At 36.0% G+C, this 22,461-nt stretch overlaps 1 protein-coding gene across 4 annotated transcripts in view; it reads left to right on the top strand.

Moving 5' to 3' along the window:
* BLVRA (biliverdin reductase A) overlaps positions 1 to 22,461 on the top strand; it is a 47,908-nt gene that overhangs the window by 3,987 nt on the left and 21,460 nt on the right. Inside the window, exons 2-3 of one of the 4 annotated variants that reach the window (XM_074283625.1) lie at positions 4,126 to 4,167; positions 7,940 to 8,112. The exons of 1 other annotated variant lie outside the window; for it this stretch is intronic. In XM_074283625.1, coding sequence (XP_074139726.1) covers positions 8,008 to 8,112 — 105 coding nt within the window. In that variant the 5' untranslated portion in view covers positions 4,126 to 4,167; positions 7,940 to 8,007. Of the gene's footprint in view, positions 1 to 4,058; positions 4,168 to 7,939; positions 8,113 to 22,461 lie in introns of those variants that run through there. 2 more of the 4 variants (XM_074283626.1, XM_074283627.1) reach the window with 2 other exon arrangements.

Genomic DNA, 22,461 nt, shown 5'->3' with positions numbered 1-22,461 from the left:
GACAGAGTATCAGAGTTCCCTCTTCTTATTCACAGGACAGAGTAAATGGCCTCAGAACAATTTAATTATTGATGAGATACCCAGCTTTTTTTGACTATTCCAAGCTAGCTGTGACTTTGGTGGCTCAAAATGTGGGGCTGGTAGTCAAGAAGCCTTGAATTCAAAATGTGGTCTGAGACATTTACTAATTATGTAGGCCTGGGCAAATTACTTAACCATTGTTTGCCTCAGTTTCCTCATTTGTAAAATGGGGATAATGATAGCAACTACTACCTGGTGTTGTTGTGAGGATCAAATGAGATAATAATTGTAAATACTTAGTCAAGCACACGAGTAAGCATGATATAAATGTTAATTATTATTGATCAAATGGCAAGCTCTTCAGACCATAGTTTCTTTATTTTTTAAAAAGCAGAGTATTGACAAGGTTTTAACTTTTTACAATTATTAGGATTGTAGAAGTTAGGACTGGATGGTATCTAAGAGGTCATCTTGGTCTACCCTTTTACTTTTTGTCCAGAAGGAAACTTAAGATTTGTCTAAAGTGCCATATGTCAGTCACTACAGTAAGTGGCAGAGCTAGGCTTTATACCTAAGTCCTCCAGCTGTTCCACTGTTCATACTATTAACAATAAAGATTACAGGTTTTTCTATTTGACAACTAGAAAGACTTTAGTGGTCATCTTCCCATGCACTCATTTTACAATTAGAGAAACTAAGACCTAGAGAGGTTAAATCAGCATTTTACAGTTTGTTAAGTAGCAGAGCTGAGGTTTCAAATCCATGTTTTCTGACTCCAAATTCAGGGTTTTTCCTCTAATAACTATGAATCTTTTAACTTTTTCCTCTCAAAGAAAATTTCATAATATCAAGAGGCAGTTAGGTGACTTGGTGGATAGAGCACTTGGCCTGAAAGACTAGGTTTAAACTTGGTCTCAGACACTTTCTTGCTTTGTCATTCTGAGTCAGTCATTAACCTCTATTTGCCACAATCCCTTGGAGAAGGAAGTAGCAAACCAGTTCAGATAGTACAGTCCAAGAGTCTTACATCACTGAATAATAACAGATCCAAAGGGAAAAGTATGAGACCTGAGCATAACCCTGCAGAATAGTCAATGTTTGTTTTTTCCTTTAACTTTTTTATCTGAGTTATTGCAACCATAAGCAATATGGGCAAAATGCTTGGACAAAATTTCTGATGCTGACTTAGGATTTATAAAAAGCTAGTTATTCACTGTCCATTTTTAAGCTGAAATGACCTTTGTGCTGTTTCTCTTAACAAAGTCCAAATGGCCATCTGCATCCAGAAAGAGAATTATAGAAGTTGAATGTAAATCAACACATGCTATGTTCACTTTTTTCCTGGTTTTTTTCTCTTGTAGTTTTTTTTTTTCTTTTGTTCTGATTTTTTCTCCCAACATGATTTATAAAGAAATGTATTAAAAAGATTAATAAGCACAAAGTTTTGCAAGGTTGAATATTGAAAAATATCTATGCATGTATTTTGAAAATAAGAAGCTTCATATGAAATAAAGGAATTAATATATATTTATAACCAGAAAAAAATAAAGCAATTAATTAAAAAACAAAGTCCAAATATGATACCAGAACATCTGAACAAAAAGCTCAGATTTTAAGTCTCTTATCTAGAAGTTTGTCTTCACCATGATCAGATAGTTGAAAATAGCCAGATAACTGAAGGACTTTTCTTTTACTTATATCTAGCTTTTTTAGCATTCAGAAGACCAGGGATTGGCCACCTGTTTGAAATGGCATGCCAGGTTTTCATATACTTGGTTCCTTTTGAGAGATGGACTACGGAAATTGACATGGTGGAAAAGGTAGAATCAGAAGAGAGGATGCTGATCCAATCTGCCATTAGCCCATGGGCAGACAGGCTTGAGAGAGTCCTAGGAGGCAGAGGTGGCAATAAAAGGGGACAATGGCTTTCCTCCCCTACTCTTACCTAAATTGCTGATCCTAGATCCAGGAGCTGTCAGTGATAGACCTCAAAAGGTCTTTTTATCTAACGCATATCCCAGTAGGAATCTCACTGCAGAGAGATGGTCATTCAGCTTTTGCCTGAAGAACTTTAAAAGGGAATATACCACTGCCCAATGAAACCCTTTTCAGTTTTAGAGAGCTATAAACTTTAGAGCATCCTGAGCTGTAAGAAAGAAATTCTCTATATCAAACCTTAACCCAGAGCTTCTACTTGCTCTGCAACCTCCCAAAATCTAACCCTTCTTCCCTCTGTCAGACTTTTAGGTACTATATATAGTATATATAATTATAATTTTGAATTGCTCGCCTCAATGAGCACCAAGGGTTAATTTTACAACCACAAATAAAGATTTGTTTATTTAAGATCTTGAAATACAAGTTTCTCATCTGTCTGGGGTTCCGTACCTTTCATTTTACCTGAGATATGGACATTAAATAAGGTAAGGGGAAGACTTCAGAAAGAAAGTAATTATGGGATCTGGCTGGCCAAAGAATGGAGACATAAATTTTGTCTTTGATATGATTGTCTTTGTCTCTTTCCACAACTCTGTTAGAGGAGTTCCTAAGAATCAGTTGAACCAAACTCTTTAACCCAGAAGAGGGCTTTGAGATTACCTAGTACTGCTTCCTCATTTTACAAGGAGGAATCTTGGTTTTAGAGAAGTGAAAATAGTTGATCAGGCTTCCCCAGTTGGGAAAAGGCAGAAGAGGGGCCTCTCAAATCTAGCTCTCTGATTCCTAACCTTTTCTGTTTTTCTCTAAACTTAGACACACATAATCTATTAGTTCTATATTATAAATTCAACTATTACTGGACCCTAGAGTTCACTTGCTCAGCTAATCTCTGAGCATTTTTCACAATGGAGTTCTTTGCTCACATTTTGTCCTGTGTTGGAGAGGGATATACAAGTGATAAGAGAGAGAGATAGATGACTAGAACTTGGGCCAATCTACTACCACCACCTTGAAGTGTCTCATTAATTGACATTTTATATAATCAGCTTTGTTTTAAAATTTAATTCTCCAGCCTTCCCCTTCACCTCCTGGAAGAGTACCAAAGCTTAAGTTTTTAAGGGTTTCTAAAGCTTTTGGGATGAATAGTCTTTCTGAATTGTTTACCCTTATCTGTGATTAACTTAGTCAATCATTCTGACTTCATGCATGCTCTATTCTCAATTCTGTACTCCTGGTGGAAGACAAGGCAAGACATGGTACCAAGGAAAGTTCCTATTTGCCAGGTATTAGGGAAGCACTTTCCATATATCTCATCTGATCTTCACCAGAACCTTAGAAAGTAGATGCTATCCTTATCTATGTTTTACAGTTGGGCAAAATGAGGCAAACAGAGGCTAAATGACCCAGGGTCACACAGCTAATAAATTGCTCTCATTCAGTCCTTTCAGTCATGTTCCATTCTTCACAGCGCCATTTGGGGATTTTCTTGGCAAAGAAGCTGGAATGGTTTGCCATTTCCTTTTCTAGTTCATTTCACATATGAAGAAGCTGAGGTAAACAGGGTTAAGTGACTTGCCCAGGCTCATATAGCAAATATGTATCTGAAGCTGAATTTGAACTCAGGTTTTCTAAATCCAAGTCCAATATTCTATTCATTGTGCCATCTAACTGCCCCTGACTTTTAAAATTAAACACTTATTGATTTGTAGTCTTGTTGTCATCTTGTTTTTTTATTACATTTCTTCTTTTCTTTTTTCAGCTTAGTGAAGAACCATGAATGAATTCAAGGGGGAGAATTGCTTCTTTTTTTAAAGAATTTTTAAAAGATGGTTTTTAATACAATATCGCTTCTTCTCCTTTGTCCAAACTTCCTTTTCTGTTTGACCTTCACCTCAGATCATTTCAGCCAGCATTACTGTGTGCCAGACTTTCCTTCATACCCCCTCCCTCTCTGTGGTCTGTGTCATTTTATCATATGAGAAGGCAGAATTGGGGCCTCTGCTTTCTATCTTCTGAGAGTTTATCTGTGCCTGTGTAATTTCATTTATCTACAGCAACCATACCCCAAACTACCTCTTTGGAGGAAAACTGAGCTGTTTGGGAGCTTGGGGGGGAAGTATTTGCTCCCATTGCAACAGACTTTATTTTTCTATTGTGTCTTCTCAGACTCTTCTCAACGGCTAGCCCAACACAATCACAATGACTCAGGTAAGCCTGCAAGTGTGGCCTTAAGGGAAACGTACTCTCTTGCTGGGAGGGGTGCCAGAGAAAATGATACCTAAGAGCTTTTCTTCCTGTTATTGCTCTCTCTGCCTTTTGATATGACTTAACCTTCTCTACCGACATGTCCTTGTTTTCAGAAATAACCCTTCTTTTCCTTACTTTAATGATATCTTGAGAGGTACCATGTGAAACTGGGTGGAAAGCTGGTCTGACAATTCCAAAAGACTTAGAATAGAGAAAGAACTGATGGAGTTTGAATATATATTGGAGCATTTTTAAAAAGTTTTTTTAAATTTTTCTTGTTTTTTACTTTTTTCTTGTTTTTCTTTCACAATAGACTAATACAGAAATAGGTTTTGCAAGATTGCTTGTATATAAGCTATATCACATTTCTTGCCTTCTCAGTGATAAGGAAGGTAGAGAACTTGGAATTCAAAATTTTAAAAAATGAATGATAAAAAATATTTTAGATATATTATGAAAAATAACATTAAATATGAAAGAAAAAAAAAGAAAGTTGGTCTTAAAGTTTAAGATCTACCTCTGATACATACTGGCTGTGTAATCCTGATGAAGTCATTTAATCTCTAAAGGCCCTAGGCGGCTCTCTGAAATTACAAACTTCTGAGAAGGTACCAACTGGTGTGGTAAAGGGAGTTTCATCATCTGGGAATTCCTTGTGTCAGTGAAATCAAAAGTTCTGTCCCAAGGCTCCATCCCTGGGTTAACTAGTCAACCACCCTGATTTCTTGCCTACTCTATGGCCAAGAATGTACTCAGAATCATGGAAAAGGGAAGAAATGGTTCTTAGCAAAGAATAAGTGTGAAGTATGTTTTGCAACTCCTACCAATTTCTTTTTCAAGCTCTTTCTGCCTTGCACCATTCACTCACCAACTTCAGATATGGATGTGCTTTTCCATCCCACCTTCCACCTCTCTTCTGGCCAGTTACTTATACCTTATTACTTCATTACAGTTATTTGCATTTAAAGCTTGGCTCCATCCAAACCCCACCCATTTCCAAAAAAGGAAATAGATAGAGGAATCAATTTTGTAAAAGCTTTTGACACTTTGCTCCCTAAGTTTGGCCACCTTGTCCTTATCCTTTCCCACCTTGCCCTTATTGTTCAGTATGGAAATATGGAAACATATTTTTAAAAAAATCTTCATTTTTGGAAGGATCTTAAAAATCAATGAGATGGAGGAAAAAATTAAGAGCAATCGAAGAAAATCAAGAAAATTACGAAAGGAATGTCAGCCACCTGGAAATAGAGAATCAAAAATTTGAGGAAATGGGGGCAGCTAGGTGGCCCAGTGGATAGAGCACCAGCCCTGAATTTAGGAGGATCTGAGTTCAAATCTGGTCTGAGACACTTAACACTTCCTAGCTGTGTGACCTTGGGCAAGTCACTTAACTCCAGCCTCAGGGCAGGGGGTGGGGGGAAACCAAAAACTTAAGGAAGAAAATTATTCCTTGCAAACTAAAATTGAGTAAGAAGAAGCTAACAATATTCTAAGACACTAAGAAATCATAAAACAAAATCAAAAGAGTAAACAAATAGAAGAAGTGGACTTAGAAAAATGACTGATCTGGAGAACAGATCTAGAAGAAATTATATAAAAATAATTGGACTACCTGAAAATTGTGAATAACAAAAACCAATTTTGATATATTGCAAGAAATTATTAAACATAATTTCCTGGAAATCCTGCAACAAGAAGGCAAAATAGAAATAGAAAAAGATCTACTGATCATGATCTGAAAGAGATCACAAGAGGAATACTTACAGTAATATCATTGCTAAGTTTCAGAACTTCTAGATTAAGGAAAAAGTATTAGAAACAACAAGAAGAAAACATTTTAAATATCATGTAGCCAAAGTGAAGATTATACAAGACCTAGCAGTAGTTACTTTGAAGGACCATAGGGTCTTACAAAACTATATTCTGTAGAGCAAAAGAGCTAGGGTTACAATCAAGGATAATTTACCCTTGCTTAAGTATTATCCTGAAAAAAAGATATTTAATGAATTCAAAGACTTTCAAGTTTTTGTGACAAGCTTAAGGGAAAATTTGACTTATAACATCCAGGAGAAATATAAAATAAAGTTAAAAGATTATTAAGATTAAAAGAGAAAGTATTCTCTTATAAGAGAATAAGAACTGTGGTAGTAAATGTTTAACTTCCTTCCTAGGGGGAAAAAAGAGTTCCAACCAGGGACTTTTAAGTTCATTTGTATGGTTACAATTTTCATTACTTTCTTAAGTTTCAACAATCAACAAAATAATACATCAAAATTTAATATATTGCATTTGCTTATGTCCAAAGCTTAAATGCTCACTTTGGAATTGTAACAATTGTCTCTTGGAAGTAGTTGGCTATGGGCAACCAAGTGGAAAGCTATTTTGTTATAGGTGAAAGGGGTGAAGGCCTGAGCTAGAAATATGGCTCAGTGTGGAAAATTGACAAGGCAAATTGATTGGATTGGATGTTGGGGCAGAGAGAGGGGGGGAAGATGGTACATGATGATTCCAAGATTGATAACATAGGAAGGAAAAATACTCCATTACCTTGTCCTCACTCCTCCCCAAAAAATTCCTGATCAATCCAGTCCCTATGCCTGAAATTTCACCATTGACAATACTTTCCTTTAGATCAACCATTCCCCCCTGTTAAAGGACCTTTTTGCAATATTTCCCGCCCATATATAAAGTTGTTATAAGTGTTCTGCTCCCACTGCATGCAGGATCATCTCCAAGTCATCCTGATTTTCAGCCACTGGACCCAGATGACTCTGGAGGAGCAAGTGAGGCTGATGATTTTCCTCCTTCCTATTCTTCCTCCCTATTCTTCTCACCTATTTACCCTATCTCTCCTCACTTTTCTGCTTTACTTCTACTCACTACCTTGCCCTCCTGTTCCTTAACCTAACTAATCCTTCAAGAATCCTTCCTCTTTTCTACCCAATCTCCTTGCCCTCTTCTTTCTGAACTTAGAAGAAAGTTTATACCTTCTAATGTCTTTTGTGAGGCAATTAGGATTAAGTGGCTTGCCCATGGTCACACAGCTAGTGTTAACTTTATGAGGCTGTATTTGAACTCTGATCCTCTTAACTCCAGATCCAGTGCCCTACCCACTGTGCCATTTAGCTGCCCCTATTTTAGTATTTTGAAAGAAAATTATGAGATAAACTGAGTATGATGAGGTGATTCTAAAAAAATAAAACTGTGTAGAGAGAGATAAATAGGAGTAATCTCCTGCAAATGAGGCATTAAAGGAAATGTTGATATAAAAGAAGTTAGGAGAAAGGAGAACAGTAGTTCTGGAATCTTACTCTCATCAAGAATGGGTTAAAAGAGGGAATAACATATATATTTAGAAGGTAGCCCTTATTTGAGGAGTCAATTAATATATTTATACTATCGGAGACTTAAGACATGGCATATGATTTTTCTTTCTTTTTTTTTCTTTTTTTCTTTTTTTTTAATTTTTATTTTATTTTATAATTATAACATTTTTTTTGACAGTACATATGCATGGGTAATTTTTTACAACATTATCCCTTGCACTTACTTCTATTAAGATTTTTTCCCTTCCTCTCCCAACCCCCTCCCCCAGATGGCAAGCAGTCTTATATATGTTAAATATATTACAGTATATTCTAGATACAATAAATGTGTGTAGAACCGAATTTTTTGTTGCACAGGAAGAATTGGATTCAGAAGGTAAAAATAACAGTTTACATTCATTTCCCAGTGTTCCTTTTCTGGATGTAGCTGGTTCTGTCCATCATTAATCAATTGGAATTGTATTAGCTCTTCTCTATGTTGAAGAAATCCACTTCCATCAGCATACATCCTCGTACAGTATCATTGTTGCCATGTATAATGATCTTCTGGTTCTGCTCGTTTCACTCAGCATCAGTTGATGTAAGTCTCTCCAAGCCTCTCTGTATTTCTCCTGTTGGTCATTTCTTATAGAACAATAATATTCCATAACATTCATATACCATAGTTTACCCAACCATTCTCCAATTGATGGACATCCATTCATCTTCCAGCTTCTAGCCACTATGAAAAGGGCTGCCACAAACATTTTGGCACATACAGGTCCCTTTCCCTTCTTTAGTAGTTCCTTGGGGTATAAGCCCAGTAGTAGTATGGCTGGGTCAAAGGGTATGCACATTTTGAAAACTTTTTGGGCATAATTCCAGATTGCTCTCCAGAATGGTTGGATTCTTTCACAACTCCACCAACAATGCATCAGTGTCCCAGTTTTCCCACAGCCCCTCCAACATTCATCGTTATTTGTTCCTGTCATCTTAGCCAATCTGACAGGTGTGTAATGATATCTCAGAGTTGTCTTAATTAGCATTTCTCTGATCAATAGTGATTTGGAACAATCTTTCAAATGAGTGGAAATAGTTTTAATTTCATCATCTGAAAATTGTCTGTTCATATCCTTTGACCATTTATCAATTGGAGAATGACTTGATTTCTTATAAATTAAAGTCAATTCTCTGTATATTTTGGAGATGAGGCCTTTATCAGAACTTTTAACTGTAAAAATTTTTTCCCAATTTGTTACTTCCCTTCTAATTTTGTTTGCATTAGTTTTGTGTGTGCAGAAACTTTTTAATTTGGTGTAATCAAAATGTTCTATTTTGTGATCAATAATGGTCTCTAGTTCTCCCTTGGACACAAACTCCTTCCTCCTCCACAAGTCTGAGAGGTAAACCATCCCATGTTCCTCCAATTTATTTATGATTTCGTTCTTTATGCCTAAATCTTGGACCCATTTTGATCTAATCTTAGTATGTGGTGTTAAACGTGGGTCCATGCCTAGTTTCTGCCATACTAATTTCCAGTTTTCCCAGCAATTTTTGTCAAATAATGAATTCTTATCCCCAAATTTGGGATCTTTGGGTTTGTCAAAGATTAGATTGCTATTTTTATTCACTATCTTGCCCTGTGAACCTAACCTATGCCACTGATCAACTAGTCTATTTCTTAGCCAATACCAAATGGTTTTGGTGACTGTTGCTTTATAATATAGCTTTAAATCAGGTACACTTAGACCACCTTCCTCTGACTTTTTTTTCATTAGTTCCCTTGCAATTCTCGACCTTTTATTCTTCCATATGAATTTTGTTGTTATTTTTTCTAGGTCATTAAAATAGTTTCTTGGGAGTCTGATTGGTATAGCACTAAATAAATAGATTAGTTTGGGGAGTATTGTCATCTTTATTATATTCACTCGGCCTATCCAAGAGCACTGAATGTCTTTCCAATTATTTAAATCTGACTTTATTTTTGTGGCAAGTGTTTTGTAATTTTGCTCATATTAATTCCTGACTCTCCTTTGGTAGATATATTCCCAAATATTTTATACTATCGACTGTTATTTTGAATGGAATTTCTCTTTGTATCTCTTGCTGTTGGATTGTGTTGGTAATGTATAAAAATCCTGAGGATTTATGTGGATTTATTTTGTATCCTGCGACTTTGCTAAAATTCTGAATTATTTCTAATAGCTTTATAGCAGAGTCTTTGGGGTTCTCTAAGTATACCATCATGTCATCTGCGAAAAGTGACAATTTGATTTCTTCATTTCCTACTCTAATTCCTTGAATCTCTTTCTTGGCTCTTATTGCCGAGGCTAGAGTTTCTAGTACTATATTGAATAGTAATGGTGATAGTGGGCAACCTTGTTTCACTCCTGATCTTACAGGGAAAGGTTCTAGTTTATCACCATTACATATGATGTTTACTGAAGGTTTTAAATATATGCTCCTTATTATTTTAAGGAATAGTCCATTTATTCCTATACTCTCAAGTGTTTTTAGTAGGAATGGATGTTGTATTTTATCAAATGCTTTTTCTGCATCTATTGAGATGATCATATGGTTTTTATTAATTTGATTATTAATATGGTCAATTATACTAATAGTTTTCCTAATATTAAACCAGCCCTGCATTCCTGGTATAAATCCCAATTGGTCATAGTGTATTATCCTGGGGATGATTTTCTGAAGTCTATTTGCTAATATCTTATTTAAGATTTTAGCATCAATATTCATTAAGGAAATTGATCTATAGTTTTCTTTCTCAGTTTTCGATCTACCTGGTTTAGGTATCAGTAGCATGTCTGTGTCATAGAAGGAATTTGGTAGGACTCCTTCAATCCCTATTTTTTCAAATAGTTTACATAGCATTGGAGTTAGTTGTTCTTTAAATGTTTGGTAGAATTCACCTGTAAATCCATCTGGTCCTGGGGACTTTTTCTTAGGAAGTTGGTTAACAGCTTGGTCTATTTCTTTTTCTGAGATGGGACTATTTAGACTACTTACTTCTTCCTCTGTTAATCTGGGCAAGCTATATTTTTGAAGGTATTCTTCCATTTCATTTAAGTTATTGAATTTATCGGCATAAAGTTGAGCAAAGTAGCTCCTAACTATTGTTTTAATTTCCTCTTCATTAGTGGTGAGTTCACCCTTTTCATTTTCAAGACTATCAATTTGCTTTTTCTCTTTCCTTTTTTTAATCAGGTTTACTAAGGGTTTGTCTATTTTGTTGGTTTTTTCATAAAACCAACTCTTAGTTTTATTAATTAATTCAATAGTTTTTTTACTTTCAATTTTATTAATCTCACGTTTTATTTGTTGAATTTCAAGTTTTGTGTTTGTCTGGGGGTTTTTAATTTGTTCCTTTTCTAGCAATTTTAGTTGTAAGCCCAATTCGTTGGCCCTCTTTTTCTCTATTTTATGCAAGTAAGCCTCTAGAGATATAAAACTTCCCCTTATTACTGCTTTGGCTGTATCCCACACATTTTGGTATGATGTCTCATTTTTGTCATTTTCTTGGGTGAAGTTATTAATTATGTCTATGATTTGCTGTTTTACCCAATCATTCTTTAGTATAAAATTATTTAGTTTCCAATTATTTTTTGGTCTATTTTCCCCTGGCTTTTTATTAAATGTTATTTTGATTGCATTATGGTCTGAAAAGGATGCATTTACTCTTTCTGCCTTACTGCATTTGATTTTGAGGTTTTTATGCCCTAGTATATGATCAATTTTTGTATAGGTTCCATGAACTGCTGAGAAGAAAGTATATTCCTTTCTGTCTCCATTTAGCTTTCGCCAAAGATCTATCATATCAAACTTTTCTAGTATTCTATTTACCTCTTTGACTTCTTTCTTATTTATTTTGTGGTTTGATTTATCTAATTCTGAGAGTGCAAGGTTGAGATTTCCCACTATTATAGTTTTGCTATCTATTTCCTCTTGCAGCTCTCTTAATTTCTCTTTTAAGAATTTAGATGCTGCACCACTTGGTGCATATATGTTTAATATTGATACTGCTTCATTATTGATGCTGCCCTTTAGCAGGATATAATGCCCTTCCTTATCTCTTTTAATTAGATCAATTTTTGTTTTTGCTTGATCTGAGATGAGGATGGCTACTCCTGCTTTTTTGGTTTTGCCTGAAGCATAATAGATTCTGCTCCACCCTTTTACTTTTAGTTTGAATGTCTCACCCTGTTTCAGGTGTGTTTCCTGTAAACAACATATAGTAGGATTCTGACTTTTAATCCAGTCTGCTAACTGCTTCCTCTTTATGAGGCAGTTTGCCCCATTCACATTTATGGTTAGAAGGACTAATTTTATATTGCTTGCCATCCTATTAACCCCTGCTTATGCTTTTCCCCTTTCCTTCCCTTTTACTCTCCTATCCAGTATTAAACTGGTGAACACCACTTGCTTTTCACAGCCCTCCCTTTTTAGGATCCCTCCCCCACCTTAAAGATCCTCCCCTTATTTTACCCCTTTTCCTCGAAATTACTGTATTCCCTTCTCCTTAGCTTACTCCTTCCCTTTCACTTTTCAATGAAGTGGAAGAAGTTTCACCATAAATCGAATATGTCTATTGATACACGCTATGTTCATCTCCCTCCTTTCTTTCTCTCAGATATAATAGGTTACCTTTGCCTCTTCATGAGATGTAGTACCACCACTTTACACTTTTTTATGATATAATCTCCTTTCCACCTCTAGTTTCTAAGACAAATTGTACATATGTTCTTTACATATTTTTTTGACAGAAGTATAGTTCTCAAGATTTCTTTTTACCTTTTTAGAAATCTCTTGAGTTCTGTATTTGAAGATCAAACCTTTTATGTAGGTCTGGTTTTTTCATCAAAAATAGATGGAATTCATTTATTTCATTAAATGTCCATCTTCTTCCCTGGAAAACGATGCTCATTCTTGCTGGGTAAGTTATTCTTGGCTGCATACCAAGTTCCTTAGCCTTTCGGAATATCATGTTCCAGGCCCTGCGTTCTTTTAATGTGGATGCTGCTAGATCCTGTGTTATCCTTATTGTGGATCCTCCATATCTGAATTGCTTTTTTCTAGCCGCTTCCAATATCTTTTCCTTTGTCTGATGGTTCTTGAACTTGGCCACTATATTTCTTGGCGTTTTGATTTTAGGGTCCCTTTCAGTAGGTGATCGATGAATTTTTTCAATGTCTATTTTACCCTCTGTTTCCAGAATGTCTGGGCAGTTCTCTTTGATAATTTCCTCGAAAATGGTGTCCAAGTTTTTTTTTTCCTCCCATTTTTCAGGGAGTCCGATTATTCTCAATTTGTCTCTCCTGGATCTGTTTTCCAGGTCTGTTGTCTTTCTGGTAAGGCACTTGACATTCTTTTCAATTGTTTCATTTCTCTGGTTTTGCTTGACTACCTCTTGGTTTCTCCTTGGGTCATTCATTTCTACTTGTTCCAGTCTAATTCTCAATGATGTATTTTCTTCACTCACTTTTTTTATATCTCTTTGTAATTGTCCAATTGAGTTTTTATCTTCTATGGAATTTTTTTCCATTTTTTCCATTTTATTTTTTAGAGAGCTGATTTCTTTTTCCAGCTCACTAATCCTGTTTTCCTTGGAGTTGTTTTACCTTTTCCAGCTCACTAATCCTGTTTTCCTTGGAGTTGTTTTACCTTTTCCAGCTCACTAATCCTGTTTTCCTTGGAGTTGTTTACCTTTTCCAGCTCACTAATCCTGTTTTCCTTGGAGTTGTTTACCTTTTCCAGCTCACTAATCTTGTTTCTCAATGATTTGATTTCTTTATCCACTCTGTCTTTGAATGCATGGGATGACTTCTCCAGGCTCTCTTGCCAAGCTTCCCTTTCCTTTTCCCATTTCTCTTCCACCTCTCTTGTGCGAGCCTTTTTGATTTCCTGTATGAGGTTCTTTTGTATTGAGGAGCAGCTTATATCCCTCCCAGGGGATACATCTGGGGACAGTCTGTTCCTAGTCTCCTCAGCATTTGAAGTCTGCTCCCTCTCCACACAGAAGCTGTCAATGGTTAGAGCCCTTTTGAATTTTTTGTTCATTTTGTCAGAGCAGGAATCAAAGAAAACAAACTGACAAGAGAAACAATTGGTCTGTTCTGCGGGGGATGGGGCTGGATGGTATTAATGGGCCTCCTCTACAGACTGGGGGTAGGGCAGCAGAGAGCCACTAACAGAACAGCAATGACTGTACTGAGTCTGCGCTCTGAGGCTCTGAGAAAGCACTGAGTCAGTCCAGGTGGGGGTTGGGGGTGGCCGGGCTCTGAGAGACGCTGGCTTTCTGGGGTTTTAATCTTCACCTCCGGTGTTTACACCCTCTCCACCGCTCCTGGCTTGCTGCCAAGACGGAGCATCCACACTGGGGCAAAAGCCCTTTCACAGAAACGGCAGAGATCACACCCCTCCCCCTCAGGTCTGAGCTGTGTGAGCTGCCTGTCTTGCTCTGACTGCCTGCCCTCAGTCTGCGCCCAGTCTGATTGACCCTCCCCCAAGCAAACACAGACCTTTTCTGGCGACTTTCAAGGATGTCTTCTCTTGGTGATAATTTGTGGATTTCTTTCTGGGTCAAGCATTAAGTCAGAGGCTTGTCATGAAGTAAGTTCTGAGAGAAAACGAGGAGCTCAAGCAGCTGTCTGCCTCCACGCCGCCATCTTGGCCGGAAGTCCCACATGGCATATGATTTGAATTCACATGTCTTAACACCAAATCCAGTGTTATTTCCATACTACTATACTGTGTGTAGCCCAAATGTGACATCCTCCCTCACTCCCCAAACAGAAATAATTTCTCTGAGAACCCCTTTAGGGTTCTTTTGTTCTCTTATTTGTACTTTCATATTCTGTGTTCTGTTAATTTTATGCATGACATATTATAGTGAAAAGAACACTGAGTTGGGTCGGGACAACCCAAGAACAATGGAAGAACACCTTCCACTACTTAGCTATGATATTTTAAGCCAATCACTCACCTTGTCTGAGTCATAGTTTTTTTGTTTTTTTCTTTGTAAAATTAAGGGAGTCAGAATAGATAATGTCTTTGGCTCTATAGAGCTAGGAATTATTATTATAATTATCACTACTCAAATTATTACATACTATTAATGATATCCCTGTGATTACTGTGCTGTCTATATACTACACTGAAAAGGTTTATATATACCTTACTCATATTTTTCTCCCACAGTACTTAACATAATAGTTTGCATATAGAAGCTATTCAGTAAATAGCTACTGGCTGAAAGAATAAATGACAGTTTTTAAGGCAGAGTAATAGAAAAGGACTGTGAATTGGAAGTTGGAGTACTAGGATTCAAATCTTGGGTTTTTCCTTTATTAGCTGTGTGACATTGCATAAGTCACTTTTCCTTTCTGCCTCTAGTAAAATAAAGGATATTGGATTAAATAATCTTTAGAGTCCCTTCTCTATAAATTCTCTGAATGAGTGAGAACAAATCCATATAAAAGTTGAACAGAAAAATGAGGGATGTACCTGAAACCACAAGTCTATTATAGGAAGCTTATTTTTCTTTTGGAATATATAATAAATTCCACATGTGATTTTCAAAGCTGTCCTGTTTACCTGCATTTCCCTTGTCATTACCTGCATAGTCCCTTGTCATTGCTATAGAAAGGGCAGTCATTTCATTGAATGATTGAATGAGATCTGACGTGGTGCTAAGAATCTGATTCTGGTCTACTTAATTGGCTTCTGGCTGTGAAAAGGATTTCCTAATGTTACTTCTCCTTGCAACATTTACTATAAAATCTCGTTTTTAAAAATGTTCTTATATATAAATACAATCCTTTCTACCCTGAAATCGGTGGGATTCAGACACTTCTAAAACGCCTCCTTGTGGTGAACATTATGTTTTTTATTTCATTGCTAAACAACCAAACAAAACTCCCACAAAAGAACCAGCCAGTAGAAAGTATTGCCATCCTCATGAGGTTATTTGAGGAAAATACTTTGTAGATTATAAATGTTTATATGATAGTAATAAAAATGATGGCTTTAAAAAAAAAAGGAAAGAAAAGATGTGATCTAATAATATAGGAAGTAGAATTGATTACCAATTGATTATCAAGCCAAGCTGGTCACATCCTGGGCAGGATGTGCTTCAAATATCCATTTATGTTAATGGTTTTTTTACTTTATATAAAATGCTAGGTAGGCACTGTGGGAAAATAAAACAAATTAGTATTTGTCCTCGTTGTCAGGAAATTTAGAATCTAGAAGTTAGGTGACCACTGGCCCCTGCCCAGTTTTGCTCCTTGATGAATTCCATTTTGGAGAAGGGGGAATTCTTTGTCACAAAAAGAAGGAAGAATCTGTGTGCTAAGCACCCCTTCAACAGATTTCTGTATTCTTCTCTCCCCTGGAACCTGAACTTGGGACTTTAATGAGAAGTTGGCTTATCTCCACTTTCCTTCTGAGCATTCATTTAAGAATTCTTCTTTGGCATCCCACTGTAAATTAGGCATTACCCAGTGTTTACAGTCATATTAGTCCTAATGTTCTTTTTCCCATGTTTTAAACAAGCATCTGTGGTATGGTAAAGATTGCTGAAGTTGGAATCTAAGCCCAAATGGATTTAAAATCTAGTTCTACTACTAGTTAATTTGAGACCTTGGAAAAAAATCAATTAAATTCTTTGTGCCTCAGTTTGCTCATCTTTGAGGTGGGTTTGCTAAGATTCATTCAAAGCCAATCCAAAAGCCTCAAAAACTCAACTGCCCCTGACCCTCGACATCCTTCACTAGATTCAAATATAATGGGAAAATAGTTAAGAAAATAAACCCAAAAAAAATCCAATACAACATAGATAATGTTAATAGATGACCTTCTAAGTCAATATGCAGCCTTCAACAATCCATATATATGCTTTCCTATTTATATTTGAGTTGGACATCATTGGTTTATATGATGACTATAATAATGAAAACAAAAATAATGCTAATAGAGATCAGAATTCAGACCAATAAAAAGACTAATCTTTTTTTCACCTTTTTCTTTGTTTTATCATTATTATTCAGCAACATAATTGTATATCTCATTTTTGTATGGAAAGTCTTAACACTCTGGGAAACAAATTTATTTTGCTCATGGCTTGGTCTTTGGTAATGGGAATCCTATGAGATTAAGGTTTATCATATTAATTCAACAAGCTTATTCATTCTTGGGCTGAGTACTCTGATTAGGGATGTCGAGGAGAGGGGACTAGAAAACACTTTAAAAGACCCATCTTGACCCTACTAGAAAATATAGTAAAACATACTTCCTACCTTCTACTATGTCTGTGTGTCTTCACACATGTATGGGCATGGGTTTAAGATTTTTCTGAAAAGAAAAAGTAAAATAATAAGAACCAGACATCATGGAGGCCAGTTATGATGGTGTTAAAGAAATCCAAATATGAAGTCAAGTGAGCCTGGGCTGGTATAGATGGAGGTAGTTTGAAGCGATGGACTACAAGCAACCTTTGGAAGGAAAAAGTCATTTGACTTAAAGAATAATAAATAGGTCAAAGGAAACATCAAGATTTAGGGCAAGGAAAATGATTCATTCTTTGATCTGTAGAATTTCAGGAGATAGTAACACCTAAGTGGATATATCTGGCAGCCAGGAGTGGAGAGATGGAACTCTGCTGTTGAAACAGAACTGGACATGGAGTTTTGGACATCATTGTCATCAAAGAGTAGATAGAGAATGTAGATAAGAGAATGAATGAGCTTTCTGAGAGGGAGGATTTATATGTGTATGTGTGTGTGTGTGTGTGTGTATGTCTATATATGTGTGTATATATATACACGGTTATGCCCTTAAATATATAGAAAAATATACCTAAAATGTTATTAATATTGGGATTCAATAAGACTCAGTTCTTGGTTCTCTACATATATACTGGCACATACATGCATATCTACACAGACACACACATGTATGTCTATACAGAGCTGTGTTTGTACAAATATAAGATATCTATATAGCTGTGAATTTATCTACATGTGTTTATGTCTATATGTAGGATGTCTATGTATCTCATATGTATACTCAGTTATATATGTAGGAGACCAAGAACTGAGTTTTATCGAAACCCAATATTCATAGCCGTTTGTGGCCAGCTAAAAGAAGTTCTGATATTTTGTCCTCAGAAGGCTAAAAAAGCGTAATAAAAAGGCTTCATATTTATGATAAGGAGGCCATGACTGACACTGGAGAGACTAGAAAAAGTGATGAGATAGAAGTAGTTTTCAAGTGTTTAAGGAGGAAACATTGCGGGGAAAAGAACGGAGATAGGAGTTAGAGACCATTTTCCAGTTTAATCCACGTCAATAATTTGGAAGCATTGGATATTGAAGGGGAGGATAGGACTGTCTGCCGGTTCATGGCAGGCAGGAAGGGATTGAGGGAATAGGGTAAGAAGTACTAGGAAAAGGCTGTGGGCAGTCAGATCACAGAATCACAGAATACCCAACTTGGATGGGACCCCTAATGGCATCTATTATAACTTCTACTTAACCCAGAATCCCCTCTACAATATCCTGGACAAGGAATCAGCATTTATTTGAAACTCTTCCACATTCTCTTCAGGGAAGCAGCCCCTTTGATTTTTTTTTTGACAGCTATAAATATTAGAAAATTTTTGTTTATTCCAAATTAAAATTGACCTCTTTCTACTTTCCACTGCTCTTTCCTAATTCTGACCTCAGGGAACAAGCAAAACAGGTCTAAACTCTCTGCCATATTACAGCCCATAAAATAATTGAAGATGATTTAGGGCAGGGAAATGAATGATGGGTTTGGATTCAGAGACCTGGATTTCAAATTAGACAAAGTCCTCAACTTTCCGGCCTTAGACTTCTTGTCTTTAACTATCACTAGATGGTCTCACATCACCAAGATCTTTTTTAGATGAATCATTACTCTTTCTTCTTCCCCATCTTCCCTCAGTAAGGATAATTTTGGGAATGCAAGAATAAGACTGTACACATTTCTCTTTTCAATTTCATCAACAGTTTGGCTGATTTGTCCAGTCTTTTGAGTTCTTTTTGAGGACAAACTCTCTCATCTGATATGTTAGTAAGCCCTCCAAGCTTTATCTGTGTATTTCTTTCTTTCTTTTTTTTTTTTTTCTTTTTATCTGTGTATTTCAATGTGCCACTGATGCTTGTTTACAGCAAAAACACAAGCTCTTTGGGTCAGGCTATTCAACTATTTCCAAATGCACAGAATTTTGCTATTAACAATCTGACATTTTAAAATCTTTTTTAATGAGATTATATGAAATAAGTTGTCAAGTGCTTTGCCAAAACATATCCCCTGATATGTCTGGTAACGATCAAAAAAAAAAAGAGGAAAAAAACAAAAACAAATATCATTAGTTTGTTCTTAAAGAAATCATCCTGGTTTTTGGTGATTCATCACAATTCATTTCCCAAAAGTCTTCTGACCATTTCTTAAAATAGATTTAGAACTGGACAACAGAAGCCATGGGGTTTTATCTCCTCATGTTCATCTGAGGAAACTGAAGCTTAAGTTTAAGTGACTTTGTCTTGTAGCCATTCGCCTTTTTAAAACCAGAGGCACTCAATCTGGTAGACTAATAACCATAGTCCATTTGTGTTTTCATAGAAGACTTCATGATTTATTTTTTTATAATTTATAGTTATGCTAAGTAGAAAGACATTTAGAATGAGACCTAGAGAAATTTAAGAAATTACTTCAGAGCATGGACTTAATTTCAAAATAAAAAATAAGCGTGTCAAAGGATTTCCAGTATTTCTGAAGTGAATGAAAACCTTATACATAGTTATTCTCTAGAGCAGAGGAGTGAGAAAAAATAAGCATTTAGTTCCAGAGAGAGAAGAGTTGATTTGAATGGAAGAGGAAAAAAGAAGAAATACAGTAAGATACTTGGCTGATAGAAGGCACATGAGATTTGTCCATTTCTCTGACCATGTCTACAGTCATAGCTGAGTACATTCCAGAAATAGATATCCATCCTGAAACAAAGAAATCATTCACTTTTTACCCTCAGAGTATATGGAAATGCAAATTGTTAGAATAACCAGCAGAGGGCACACTTACTCCAATTTTTACATTTTCTGCTTATCAGTGGAGAGCCGTCAATGTTTTGAAAATAAAAACAATGGACAGGTTTGTTGTTTTTTTAAATCCAGCTTTTTTTTTTTTTTTTTTTTTTTTTTTTTTCCCCTTTGGGGAAAAAATAAACAAAAAACAAAAAATTAAAATAGTAACATTTGAACTGAAATGGCTATTTTGAAATCCCAATATATCAAAAAGGAAAGGCTATAATTGATTTTAGAGGCTGTGTGTTGCAGAAAGAAGGCACACTGATCCTGGAATCACAGACCAAACATCTTTACCTCTGAAAGTTTGAGCATGCTGTGCCTCAGTTGTCTCATGTGAAAATCTGAGGGGTCTTTTAGCTTTAAAAATCTCTGATTTGGAAGGGAAAAGCCTCCAGAAAAAGGAAGAAGGATAAAGAGATGAGATGATCTCTTTGGCATAAGTCATGTCACAGGTGGGTGGAGCTAGAGTTCTAACTTTTTTAAAAAGAAAAAGGAAATATTGAGTTCCAAACAAATATATTTAAAAATAAATTCAATATTTGAATGAACCAAAATTGCTTTTTTTTGGATCTTTTTCCTGTCTCTGAGGGGGAAAAAATGCCAATACTAAGAAAACCCTTGTAAAAAATATGCCAATTTGAGAAAGACAAAATTTCTGCATCAGCCACATCTAAAAAAATAGGACTTTCCCCTAAGTCCATCACCTCTCTTACAAAATGTGGGTAGAATGTTTCATCAGGAGTTAGCTGAGATATTGGTTGGTCTTTGCATGGATCAGAGATTTTGAGTTTTGTAATTGTATAAATTGTTCTCCTTGTTCCAAGTTTATTTTTAATGATATTTTATTTTTTTTCAACTAGATGTAAAAAATTTTAATATGCATTTAAAAAATTTTGAGTTTCAGATTCTTTCCCTCCCTTCCTCTGCTTTCTCCTCCCTGAAATGGCAAGCAATTTGATATAGGTTATATACATCACATATATTTCTCAAATGAGAAATCACTATATTTTGTGTCTATGGAATCATTCAGAAGAACATGCTAAACATTTAGAGGTCAAGATACCTTTTTGTAAGATCTTTTTTTCATAAAAATCACTGGCCTTAAGTGGTCAGGGAATCATCAAGAGATTCCAGGGTTTTTTGTTTGTTTGGATTTTTTGGCTTTTGTGAGTTTTGTGATCATGATGACAAATTGCTTAATTTAAGTGTTAGTTTTCTCCTTTGTTAAAATGGGTTGTGGGAAACTGTTGGTCTGACCTTTCTCTCTGACAGTCTGACAGTTTTGACAATCAAATGAAATAGATTAGTGCTTTGTAATAAAGAAACCCTTACATGAATAGAAAATGATATTTAGTCATATCTGCTATACTCAAGGCAGAACACTGGAATAGCTTAGAAAAAGAGAACCCAAACTATTCAAAATCCTGATTGTACAGCTGTGTATAGAATAACACAATGACTTTTTAGGTATATGGAATATGTTTCCTTTATGGAAGGCATGGACAAGCGTATCCCAGTTTGAGAAGACATAGATGAGTTGTGAATTGGAGGGAATGGGAGGAGTGGAGATGGTGGAGAGCAGACACTACTTTCTGTGATCTCCTCTGAACTTCTCTCAAACCAACAGTAGATTAAGCATCTAAACTGGTTTTGGAGTTTCTGAACCCAGACTGCAGCACAGGGAGCCAGGGGCAAGGAGCTGGGGGAGGGGGGGTATAGAGTACTGCAACTTCCATGCACCTAGAAATCTTCTGTGAGCTTCTTAGGCTACTCTGTCCTGGTTGCAAGCAGGTGGTTTGGCAGATTTGCTACAAAAGGCAAATTGTACACCACTGTGCACCTAAAGAAGGGAAGCTAATTTTGATTACCCACCACCAGAAGTCAATCAGCAGAACTGCCCCAGGGCAAACTAAAGTAGCTATCACTCTTTTGCATTGAGAAGACCTCAAGCCTTAAAAAAAAAAAAAAAAAAAAAAAAGGAAAAAAACAAAAAGAATTCTCACCATATATAGCTTTTATGAAGAGAGAGAATGGATCTCAAATCCTAAGGTTCCTAAAGGCAAATCAACTCAGATGAAGCCCCAAAGGGAGATATAAACTGGTCCCTATTTCACCAGGGTTTTCTTGGAAGATTGCCTTAATCAGTGGTCCTCAAACTTTTTAAATAGGGGGCCAGTTCACTGTCCCTCAGACTGTGGGAGGGCCGGACTATAGTAAAAACAAAAACTCACAATCTCCGCCCTTCAGCCCATTTGCCATAACCCGGCAGGCCTCATAAACATCCTCAGTGGGCTGCAGTGGGCCTGTGGGCCGTAGTTTGAGAACCTCTGGCCTAAAGGATCTTGAAAAAGAGTTAGAAGAAAAATGGGGAAAGGAAATGAGATCTTTGCAAGAAGGGATGGGAAAAGCATATAATTCCCTATAAAATAGATTTGATGAAATGGAAAAAGCATATAATACCTTACAAAATAGATATGAAAAAGATACCAATTCACTGAAAAACAAAATTGTAAAATGAAAAAAAATGCAATGAACAAAACAATTCAATTGGCCAAATACAAAAAGAATTTTTAAAAAGTGAAGAAAATATTACACTAAAAATTAGAATTGAACAAATGGAAATGAATGACTCAATAAGACTCAAGAGTCAGTCAAACAAAAACAAAAATGTAATTTGGAGAGAATGACCCCATTAAAGAAATCATGGAGCCAACAAAATATGATTATGTAGCTAGGTGGACCAGTGGATGGAGTGCTGGGCCTGAATCAGGAAGATCCGAGTTCAAATGTGGAGTCAGTCATTTTTTAGTTTGGTGACCCTGTCACTTACT

The sequence above is a fragment of the Sminthopsis crassicaudata genome, chromosome 1 (genome assembly GCF_048593235.1).
Source record: "Sminthopsis crassicaudata isolate SCR6 chromosome 1, ASM4859323v1, whole genome shotgun sequence".
Classification (NCBI taxonomy): Eukaryota; Metazoa; Chordata; class Mammalia; order Dasyuromorphia; family Dasyuridae; genus Sminthopsis; species Sminthopsis crassicaudata.
This window is presented reverse-complemented; position numbering and strand designations above follow the sequence as displayed.